Raw genomic sequence first — 12206 nt, 5'->3', positions numbered from 1 at the left:
ATATATATATATATATATATATACATATGTATATTGCAGTATACAGTGATATAAAATAGTATCCAGATGACACTGTTTTATACTTCAGTATACTGCCGAATATATACAACTACTTTATAAATGATAAATATATCAGATATAAGCTGTGCCTCTTGTTTGCCCTAATTCATATACAGTATATTGTAGCGAGGAGAGGACTAATGAGGCCTTCCAGGTCTAAAGTTAAGGAAGTCTCAGTTCCCCTATTCCTGCTTCTAAGGTTGAGTTTGCTGCAGGCTGCAGCTGATCAGAAACTGCATCATCACTGCAGCTTTACATGTGCGTGAACAGTAGTATTCAACATCATAAGGTTAAACATTGATGTTTAAATTTAAATAACTAAAGGTAGCAAAAAATATTTCTTTCTAGTATTGGTGCTTCCTCACAACTAAATGTATGTTTTTTCAATTTGTGGAAAAAAATGTTCTATGTATGTCAAATATTAAAGCAGCAGCACTTGGAGCGCACAGCAGGCTGCACTGTTTTCAAAGATGCAGAATGAAGGGGAGAGAAGTTGGAAGCATGCGACCAGCTGACGACTTATAATACAAACATAAAACAAAATGGAGTCAATCGATGACACGCGCACCAAAAGGTAGTCAGTTGGTGCGTGTTGTACCTGCAGTCTGGCGAGAATGCTGGCCTTCTTGGAGTTGGAGGAGTAACTTCTGGAGCAGGACACGCTGCAGAAACGTTTGGTTTTACTGTAGAAAGCATCTCTGACGCCCACCATACCACACATCTCACAGGTGGCTGCGAAACATACACACAAATACAAACTGAGCCACTTTAATGTACAAAACATATAAAACAACTCCTTGTGGTCCAAACATTTCCTTCAGTATCAAAGACTAAAAGCTGGGAGGTTTGATCTTACTTATATTACTGACATATTTAAGCTGCGTTCACTCATATTTATTTTGTATATTGGTTCATTCAATCATCTTTATACTTATACACAGGGTTGAAATCAACTTTTTTGTCCACCTGCCACTGTGGCTAATGGATTCCAAAATTTCCTGCCATTCAATAAATAACCATATATATATATAATTTATTTATTTTTTTTTCTGATTAGTGAGGCAAATCTAACAGCCGCTAATTTCCAAACCTGGATATACATATACATACAATAATTTCCCAAAGCAGCCAAAGTCACTGGGAAATTCGTTTGGAGACTATTTTCAGCAGTGCACTAATGCACATTAGGTGCTCTATTAAATATTTATGAAAGTAAGATAGATGGTGTGTGAGGGCTTACTACAGTGTGTGTGTTTATGGTAATGAAATGACATGTCAGCCAGGGCAGTCGGCTGTCTTTAATAGTTTTTGGACAACAATTGAGCTCTGTGGCACAGAAGAAGAAGACTGACCCATGCCTGCCTTTCCGTCAGGGTAGGTGTACACCTGTCCGTTGGTCTTGATGAGAGTCAAGGAGGAGGAGGAAGAGGACGCAGTGAGTTGAGTCACCCCTCCTTCTCCCCCTCCTCCACCCAGCTCCTCCTCGTCACTGTCCTCAGGGCTAGAAGCTGCGCTCCCCCCGCTGGACTCCGTGCTGCAGCTGCTCCGGTCCTCCTCCAAACCGTCCAGCATCCCAAAGGAGTCGTGGCGCTTCCTGGACAGACGCTCCACCTGAGGATGCAGAAGGGACAGTTAGAGATGTTGCCAAACCCACCTACACATACACACAGTGGTTGGTGCTGTACTTAAGTATGATTTTGAGTTGTACTTTACTTGGGTATTTCCATTTTCTGCTACTATATACTTTCATTCCAATACATCTCAGAGGGAAATGTTGTAGTTTTCACTAAAGATTTTGAATACAAACATATGGTGATTTTACATCTTGTTTTGTTGTGGATTAAACCACCCTGGAGTGTGTAAATTATTTTAAATAAGCTCCACCTCAAACCTATCTACAACAGTAAAATGCTGCTTACACATTCATGCATCAGAAATAGAAAACAATACAATAATATATGGTATACCATGGGCTTTTTTCATTATGAGTTTACTTTTACCTTTGATACATTCCCGCCCTGTACAGGCTGTATAAAAAGGGCCAATGTCTAATTATGTTCCACTCAGTAGCAGCTGATTAGTTAAAATTCGGTACACAAGTCCAGTCTGGTGTTTGAAAACCAGCCCAACCCTACAGCAGGCCGGGTCCATGTCATTGGTCCGACAGCCCATTGGTCCGACATCCCATTAGTCCAACGGTCCGCGGTGCTGAACGGCTCCCGGCGGGCGTATTTCTACCTTGATGGTGCGCCGCGACCGGCTCTGGGTCAGCTGGGAAAGGCTTGAGGCGGAGCAGGCTCACAGCTTATGTGTTTGTCACTTTCTTTTTCATTTTAACCCACACCATGATCTTTTCCTGACCCTAACCAAGTGTTTTTTGTGCCTAAACCTAACCAGACCTTAACCACAGGGCATCATGATGATTTCGGAACGGACTTCGGAACAACGGGTTTAATATGGTCGGAACAATGGGATGTTGGACCAATGGGCTGTCGGACCAATGGGCAGTTCCCCAGCAGGCCAACATACACTGACTGATAAAAACTTCAGGGTTGAGACAATTTGTTTATTTATTGATGAGTCGATCAACAAAAAAATTCATATATTCATTCATTCAAATATTTTAATGATTGATGATTTGTTTCAAGTCATTTTTCAAACAAAGTCTCCAACAATTCCCTGGTTACATCTTCTCAAGTGTGAATGTGGTTATTGTTTGTCTACGATATTAAGCTGAATAATTTGTTAAACACACACATGGTGATGACACAGTGTGCGTGTGAATAGGTGTGTGTGTGTCAGTGATGTACCACTTGTGTAACTTTGTATTACGTGTCTTGTCTTGTAAGTTTATCTAGTGCTGTTCTGGCACTGGGTGGATGTTGTGTTCTGTCAAAAGACTGTTGATGAAAATTGGCTTCAAGTTAACTCTGGTACAATATATCAGATCAGATCTGACATTTATGTTTCATATTGCACACAGTCCCTTGGAAACAAAGAAACAAATAAATATATTCTGGTTTTATGTATGTTGGTGATACAAAACAAGATTTTTTAAAGATGTCAGTTTGGGATTTAAGAAACTGTGAGGCATATTTTTCAATATTATTGGACATTTTATGCACAAATCATTAATTGAGAAAATAATATCCTGGTGAAAACAATTGTTTGTTATGGCCCTACCTTTTTTTACTAGAAAGTAGTGAAAAATGACCTACACAGAATCCAGACAGTGTCCAATGTCTTCGAAAGGCTTGTATTGTCTAGACAACAGTCTAAATCCAACATATAGCCTATTCAGTTTATAATGATGTAAAACAGAAAAAAGCAAATCTGAGACATCTGAGAAACTGCAACTGAGGATTATATTTTAGACTTTTTTTTAAAGATATTTTTTGGGCATTTTTAAGCCTTTAATTGATAGGACAGATGAGCGTGAAGGGGGGAGAGAGAGAGGGAGTGACATGCAGCAAAGGGCCACAGGCTGGAGTCGAACCCGGGCCGCTGCGGCAACAGCCTTGTACATGGGGCGCCTGCTCTACCACTAAGCCACCGACGCCCCATATTTTAGACTTCTTTTGCCAAATTAAAAACCATTTCAACACTTTGGAGTGTCAGAGGTCAAAGGTTACTTTTTTTGACAAATGAATTTCATCCAAGGCTTCAACTGCTGAACTGACAGCTTTCCTGTTTATTGGTCTAATGCAGTGGTTTTCAAACTTTTTGTGCCCAAGGCAAAGGGCAAAACAAAATTCCAAGGCACACCTGTATTTACCTCTGTGAGCGACAGCTCCTATAATGTGTGTTATCATTCTTATCCCGACATAAGACAATAAAATAAGAAAAAATAAGACAGGTAGCTTTTGTGTTATTGTCTACTGACAGTTTTTCCCTTTTTTCCCTCTTTTCTTTCAGTCGTCTTTGCTTGTGCTTTGTTGTAATTTGCTCCATACAATAAAACAATCCATTGTCCCACTCGCTGCTTTCTCCTTTTAAATGTTCTCATCCCTCACACTGGCTACCAATAGTATGTGTCACACACTTATAATTCCCATGACCAAATGGTGACAAATAGGTTCCCTGTGATGTTTATTTAAATTAAAGTAAATTAAATGACATTTTTAGCTAGAGTTGCCTCTTTATTAAGAAATGGGTGTGCACTAGGCCTGAACGATATATCTTTTAAGCATCACCATCACAATGCATATATGTGCAATATTTACATCGCAGGCTTGAGATGTGGCTTGCCCTAATTAAATTAAGCATGCACGTTTAAATTGCTGAGTGATCGCTTCTGTTTTAATGACTGACCAACAAAATGTGTCTAATTTAGTGGAGTAAACAATAAATAGCCTATTCAAGTGTTGGAATTTGTTATTTACGTGACAACGCCTGAACACAACACAGGCTCCGCTCCATTGACTGTGTGCACAGTGCCGTGCTGCGGGTTCAGGTCTGGCTCAGTTAAAAATGTCTCGGTCTTGGGGAAATGCGGCCCGAGCCGTGCTCTAGTGTGCTAACCTGTGTGTGTGTGTGTGTGTGTGCGCACGTGTTTGTGTGTGTGTGTGTGTGCGCGCGCGCATTGGGGCCTAACTCTGCCATGCGCGATACAGAGAGCAGAGGAGAATTGTAAAGGCGCAACCATGTAGAGACAGAAATGACATGCCGTCGTGTAAACAATGTAAGTCATCACATTATAAGGTGAAACGTTTCACTGTATAACGCGTTAAATAGTATATTGTTATGTTATTATATGAAGCGTCCGTCGCGCAAAATAATGTAACTTTAATTTATGAAGAGATAATACGGAGCCCTCTCCTCTCCTCTTATATGTTTTACTCACAAGTGAATTGACCTGGTTATGAAACGTTTGTAGCGCCAAATAATATAACGGTAGTTAGACGAAGAGCTAGACGAAATAAAAGAAAAGAAAGGAAAAAAAAATCAGCAGCGTGGTGCAACGCTGCTAGCTGCATAGGGGAAACACTGAAAGAGATGGTAGTTTGACTGAACAAATGCCTATTGCATTCAAAGCAATATCAGCCTAATAATTCCAGAATGATTAATTCTCACCAAGTAGAGCTACTGTCATCTGGTGGAAAATAATGGATCCTTAAAAAAATATAGAAATCGCAATATATATTGCTGGGGGCAAAAAAAATCGCAATGTTAATTTTTCTCAATATCGTGCAGCTCTAGTGTGCACAACATACTGATACAGTCAATTAAAACTTCATTCATAATTTTTTGTATAGGCCCAGTTGAATATTGCAATAATAATGTATGGTTATCAAAAAATCCCACAGCATACCTGGACTGGCATCATGGCAACCAGTGTGCTGCAGCACACCATTTGAAAAACACTGGTCTAATGAATATGCTTATTTCTCAGCAGATCCACCTGTACTCACACACAGGTTTGTGCATTCAGTCTGTCTAAGCCAAGCTCAGGGTTTAGCGTTGCTGTAGCCCACAGGGATGACGCTCAGCCATGCTTTTTTTTTTAATACGAGTGGGAATTAGAATATATGCCGTCCTGGTCTAAATTCATACATATAAACACTTGAAGATCCACTCATTACTAAAAGTGTATGTCATTTAAAAACTAAAGTAATGGTCAAAGTTGTCACAGTAAAATTTAAAGTGTGTTGATTGACTCACGTTGTTAACTCATGTATTGAGTAACATTACAAGTAAATGTTCCACCTTAAAAGGTGCCGGCAGTCGACCCAATAAATTAAGTTATTTTTTCTCCAACTCCAGCTGCTGTGAGAGGCAGCAAAACATCCTTATATGTTATAGTTAAAGTCTACTAATAAAACTTTCCATGGTATGAGCACTGGTTACATGAGCCACAGCTCAGCCCTGAGCAGAGTGACCAATCATCCTCTATTGACCAATCAACAGACTGCAGTGTTCACAGCTCCACCTTTTAGTACCAGATCTGTGTGCTAGGTACCCCAACAGAGTGGTGACCAAAAATGGAGATGGTACGGAACGGTTCCATTGGTACCATCCACAAATTCACAGTGGAAACAGAAAAAAGCGTCCCATACTGAACGGTTCCGTACTGCTTGGTGGAAAGGGGGCTAATGAGACCTACAGTGCCAACAAAATCCAATGCAGCTTTGTATTAGGGCTGGGCTATAGGGCGAAAATCATACATCGCAATATTGTTTTGACACAAATACCTCAATATCAATATTGCAATGACATTGGAGTGCCAGGCATTCAAGCCAATCCGCATGGATGTATTATTAGAACTGGATACAAGACACAGAGATGGGGCCTATTCAGTCCAATGAGAATTGCTTGTCTGGCGCATATGCCAAAAAAGTTTCTGGGTTTACTTCCTGGGTATGCAGACCACTTAATATGTGCAGTAATTTTTCTCAAGGTAGCCTTGCCCGTGAGTTCCTGCTTGGTTCACAGACTTTAAATTGTGATGACGTCATGGATTTTTAAATCACTTTTCTCAGCTCGAGGAAAGTTTTACAAACATAAAACCTCCATGGGTTGAAAACTCATTAAAGAAAAAGTCATAATTGTCTTTGTTTGCAGTTCGAAGTGTCCTCTAAACAGTTTTACAGACCTCTCTTTTATAGTGATGGTCTACAGAGTGCTGCAGGGGAATTTTTTGCTGCAATATTTCACAGTGGCTACCGGGAAAAATTTGGAAGCAAGGCTGAGCGGGGTTCCTTGGGGTTACAACTTCCAGGTCTGTCATGTGAAGCAAATGGGACCGAAACTACTTTTCCCAAAAACTTTTTGAATAAATAGTTTTTGAGCATCACAACTGTTATGAAATGACTCGTTTCACCTTTGCCTCAGTTCAATAACGTTTCTAAAGTCTACAAGAGCCACATGATTAAATCATTTTATCACCATTCAAGTTAGCGGAACACTAAACTGAAACCTGTTAAAGTCTCTAGTGTGCTTTCTCTATGGGCCCCACAATTCGGAAGATTGGGGTAATGTTATACCTGAGAGGATAAACTTTTTTTGACCTCCTGGGAGGCATCATGTGCCACTGAGAAACTTTCATAGAAATGAACGGGGACATGCCTCCAATGCCGTGTCCAGTTCTCTTTATACATCCATGGAGATAACCCCTCGATTCACTCACACACACACACACACACACACACAAACACACACACACACAGTCCTTCAGCCTGGCCCTGACAGCTGTTGCATTCAGTGGTTCACATCAGTGAGTTTGGAGCTGTGTAACCTGCTGTCAGCACCACTGCAGTGCGGTGCACAGAGAGAGGGAGAGAGAGGCTCACTGACAATACAGAGAGAGAGACTCAGTAGCCACAACTGGCGACTGTGTCAGCGAGAGAATACCAGACAGGATGTAACACCAAATGACCTCCAGAAATTGAAGTTCATTATATTGTAAACACCGGGAAGCAGCTCAGAAAAGATAACCCGGGGTTGTTGTGACTCGGTTGAAGCCATCCTTAAATTCGGCGTACATTAAATGCACTGAGTACGACAGTCTGTTATCGATATTGCATTTTTTTCTAACTGATGCGCCTTGCCAATCACCGCTCTCCACTGTGTACTGTGGAGAACATAAATGGGAATATAGCAGGAAAACAGCGACGCGATAAGAAGAGTGAAATTTTAACTAACTTAGAAACTGCTTCGTTGAGTTGATATATGCCGAATAAAAGGGCATCTCTTCCGATTTAGTAAACAACTGAAAGTGCTGGTCAGTGAGATATTTGCCTTGGTCAACAAGAAAGGAATTAAAACACCGCGGAATTCTTCTGTGGAGTTCAGGACAAGGAGATAATGAGAACAGCAGGCGAAGCAATTATAAAACGCTATGTTTTGACCAAATTAAGAAATAATTTGCGTGGCATATATGTGCCGAATAAAAGTTTATATTACGCTACTAAATAAAAATTGAAAATGTCATTTTAATGAGGTGCATTCTTTTGTCGGAGAGCAAGAGAACTTAAAAGTAGAAGATTTCTCAAAGGAGTTTGGCCTTGATTTTCTGTCAGCGGTCGCTCTATAGTAGCCTTTAATACCGCTGTCACAACCACAACAAATAAGGTAAATGCGGGATCTCGCCAGACAGACAAGCCTCAGAACTCACCAGGTCTCTGGGGTTTTCCATCAGACCCGACCGCGGGGGGACACTCTCACTTAAACACTAAAACCCGCAGAAATAATCATGAAAAACCAGAGGCAGACATATCAACAAAATTATCATACTTCTAAGGCGCAGGCGCGGGGACGGCGGCTGCTGATCTCTCATTGGCTGACGTCTCTACTTCGTGTGTAAACTTTAGATTCGATGGTATGCTCGCCAGCGACCCCTGCTGGAGGGATGCTAAATAAACCTAAACCGAAATAATAATAATAATAATAATAATAATAATGAAAAAAATAACAATAATAAAGATAATGATAATGATGATGAACAAACAGCTTTTTTTTTGCTGTTGCTATTGACTCTTGTTTTGAGCTTCTGGTACCTCCAGGTACCTGACTGGTGCCTGACTGGCACCTGCTCGTCAGCACCTGTGAGCAGGGCCCTGCTACAGTGGTCAGTTGGTGTCTGCTCCAAGAATCGGCATGCCAGGTTTGAATGATCTGGATAGGGCCCAAGCGATAGGGCAACTTCAAGCTGGTGTTCCGCAAAACCAAGTTGCGGCATTATTTGGAGCGAGCCCTAGCACCATCTGCAAACTGAAGGCCAAGTTCCATATAACGGGGGATTTCAGAGACAGGCTGCGAAGTGGACGTCCCAAGAAGAAGGCACCCCAAGAAGACTGTTTCCTCATCCTGTCAGCACTTAGGAACCATGGCCAATCTTCTACAGGTTTGCAGTCAAAGTTTGCAGGATGACGGCTCTCTGCCCAGACAATCCAGAACGGACTGCATGCAGCCAATTTCCGGTCTCACAGGGCTGCCAGGAGGATTGCCATGACTGCCCTTCACCGTCAGGCCCGTTTGCGCTGGTGTCTGCAGCACGTGCACTGGAACCTGAACATGTAGAGGAACGTTATGTTCAGCGATGAGTCCAAATTTGCTGATTGCTGCACCGATAGAATAACATCTTTTGGTGGAGGCAGTATCATGTTACAGTACTCCAGATGGCAGCGGCCCTTCAGCAGGGCAATGCGTCATGCCACACAGCAAAAACTACTCAGGAATGGCCTGAGGATCATGACAAATAGCTCAAAGCATTGACCTGGCCTCCAAGTTCCCAGTTCCCAGTCTGATCAAGGATTCATGGGATGTGCTGGTACCCCAGATGTACCCCAGATCCACATTGGGACCTCCTTGGACCAGACATGGCTCTGACCTGTCGAGGCGTGAACACAGGACCTCTGGGGTTGTCCTGTGGTGTCTGGCACCAGGACGTTGGCAGAGGACCCTTTGAGTCCTGTGGGTTGTGAGGTGGGGTACCAGCACATCTCACGGATGCTCGATCAGATAGGTATCTGGGGAATTTTGAACACAGGTTGACACCTTGAGCTCTTTGTCATGTTCCTCGGGCCATTCTAAGCAGTTTTTATGGTGTGGCATGTTGTGCTGTGCTGTTGGGGGACCATTGCCATTGGGGAGTGCTGTTGCCATGGAGGGTGGGGTACTTGGTCTGTAATGCTGTGTTGGGTGGGTGGGGCGTGTCAAGTGGCATCCACATGAATGCCAGCACCTAAGGTTTCCCAGCAGAACATTGCATTGTAACAAGATGATCAATGTTTTAATGTTGTGGCTGATCTGTGTATGTATATACTATAAACTGATTTTCTTCATGTGCCTTTATTCATATATTTATGTGGCTTGAATTTATGTTTATGCTTAATACTGAAATGTATTTTCCTGCTGCATATTGACCAATGATTTGCAGCAGTTGTGACATATCAGGTGTGTTTATTAGATGCATTTAGTATATATTAATATATTGTGGCTATTTAGCTAGAGACCTTTATGAAGCACTTAACTTGTGGGGGATACATGATTTGTACATATAGGCTTACTGGTCTTCTCCTTTATTTGTATACCAATATTTTCTTCCATAGGTGTGTAATGTATTCTTTACTATTACTATCCTTCTGTGTTTATCAGAAGTCTGAGGAAGAGCTGCAGGCTCAGAATGTTACACAGCATTAAAAACATTTTAACAGGAGCTACTTGGTGTGCGGATCTATTTGTTTCTATTTAATAAAGTTTTGGGCCACCACATATCATCACGACAGCTTTGATGCACCTTGGTATCACCTCACATCAGCTGTGTCTGGCAACTGGTAATCGTGCAGGCCTTGTCATACTTAGAAACATGTAATGGAGTAAAAACTGCAATATTTCCCTCTGAGATGTAGTGGAGTAGAAGTACAAAGTAGCAAGAGTGGAAAAAACTCAAGTACAAGTACTTCAAAATTGCAAAAGTGCAGAGTAAATATACTTTGTAACTTTCTGACATTGCTAAAAGGGTGTGTTTGCAAAAATGAGCCACTTTCTTGCAAAATGTGCTGATGCACAACACACGCTCTCTACTCCCATCTGTGTCTTCAAATTCAAAAATAACATTTTTATTTAATGTGTATTTGAAAAACAAGACAAAATAAAAGTAGCAGATTTCTCAGTGGTGTTTTGCATTGACTGAGCACAGGGTTTGTTTTATGATTCCAAAATTAAACTAAGGTTTGTTAGTGAAGAGTTATAATTGTAAAAAAATTCTAAAGTTGCAGTTTCTTAATGAAGATTTGTGTGGTTCCACTTCTTTTGATTTGCATCTTTTTCTTCGGTCATGCATGAAACACAAAAAACCTTTCCACTTGTAAAGTTTAACTGTTTCATAATTTTTTTTATTGCAGATGACTCATTGGCAGTATTAGACCTGCATATAAAATATAATATATTAAGAACAGTTGTCATTTGGCCTTAAGGTTACAGAACTCACTGATCCAGAACATCTGCAGAGCAAGTGAAAACCTGACTGTAATTTTTGATTCACGTGTGCTGTGAGCTTTTCACTAAATAACTCTAAAAGGGTAGGGCCTGCCCTGCCGTAACCTGTTTTTAATTTCACAATTTAAAGGTTAATGCAGATTAAACCTGAGCTCCATAGAGTCCTGACACACCTGTGATAGAAACATCCTCTTTGAGACCTGAGGGCTTGACATTCACAGCAGAGAGTTTAGACAGCTGCTGAAAGAAGAGATTTGGCAGTGCAGCAGTAGAGTAGTGCAGAAAAACCTGCACGTACATCTTCAGTTTTGCAGAAAAGGATGCTTTAAAGGAGGAGTGCTTGTTAGGGAGGATAGATGAGTCCATATGTGATGACCAGATGTGAAAAAGTAAACATAAGTGAGTGGTGAGATGACGCCGTGGCAGGTTCTTCGTGCAAACAGAGTGACCCGTGCAGGTTTGGGTTACCGTGGTCATCATGGACCTGGAGTTTTGGTGCATTACAGCACAGCTCCTAATGTGTCAGTTGCAGCTGTGGCTCCGGACAACAGCAGGACCTTCTGTTTGTCCAGAGAGAAACTTGACCTGCAGCAGCTCAACCGGAGGTTGGCCACATACTTACAGCAGGTAGGAGATGCATGAAGTGGGGAAAAAAAGATTCCAGATTGATCCAGTAGCAGCACAGAAAGGCCAAAATGAAACAAGTGATGATTGAAATGTTTTAAGTACAAGAGAATATAAAAAGCAGATTTCTCAATGCAGTTTTGCATAGACTGAAACAAGTGCAGCACTTTAATATCCCATTTCTGATAGTTACTTGCATTAACTGTCTATTCTTTGATGCATGAGATGGAAACACACAAAGACCTCCTTACTTTTCTCACTCCACAGAAATATTAAACTTTTTAAACATTTATTTATAAATGATGAATAAATGTTGTAAGGAGCAGGAAAACAATAAAATATCAGATTTCCTAATGGAATTTTGCCCTGACTATGTGCTGTGTTCTGTGTTTTGTTCTAACCAATTCCAAAATTAAACTGAGATTTATAAGTGCAGAGTCAATGTTTTTAAAAAGCAGGAGAATATAAAAACAGCAGATTTTTCAGTGGAGTTTTGCATGGACTTAAACAGGTGCTGGGTTTGTTGTATGAGTTCTTGTTTTTCCTTTACATCCTCTTTTTATTCTTTGATGTATGAGGTGGAA

The 12206-nt window shown here is 41.0% G+C and overlaps 1 protein-coding gene across 6 annotated transcripts in view; it reads right to left on the bottom strand.

Annotated features, from left to right (window-relative positions):
* The window catches only part of LOC126405831 (MBT domain-containing protein 1-like), a 33484-nt gene extending 25183 nt beyond the window's left edge, over positions 1-8301 (bottom strand). For all 6 annotated transcript variants that reach the window (XM_050069790.1, XM_050069789.1, XM_050069793.1 and 3 more), the window contains exons 1-3: positions 8174-8301; positions 1413-1671; positions 659-792 (exon numbers count right to left, since the gene is read on the bottom strand). In XM_050069790.1, the coding sequence (XP_049925747.1) occupies positions 659-792; positions 1413-1671; positions 8174-8194 (414 nt within the window). In that variant the 5' untranslated portion in view covers positions 8195-8301. The remainder of the gene's footprint in view (positions 1-658; positions 793-1412; positions 1672-8173) is intronic.
* Between the last annotated feature and the right edge of the window lie 3905 nt (positions 8302-12206).

This window comes from Epinephelus moara, chromosome 18 (assembly GCF_006386435.1).
Source record: "Epinephelus moara isolate mb chromosome 18, YSFRI_EMoa_1.0, whole genome shotgun sequence".
Classification (NCBI taxonomy): Eukaryota; Metazoa; Chordata; class Actinopteri; order Perciformes; family Serranidae; genus Epinephelus; species Epinephelus moara.
The sequence above is the reverse complement of the archived record's forward strand: the minus strand, read 5'-3'. Positions and strand labels throughout refer to the sequence as shown.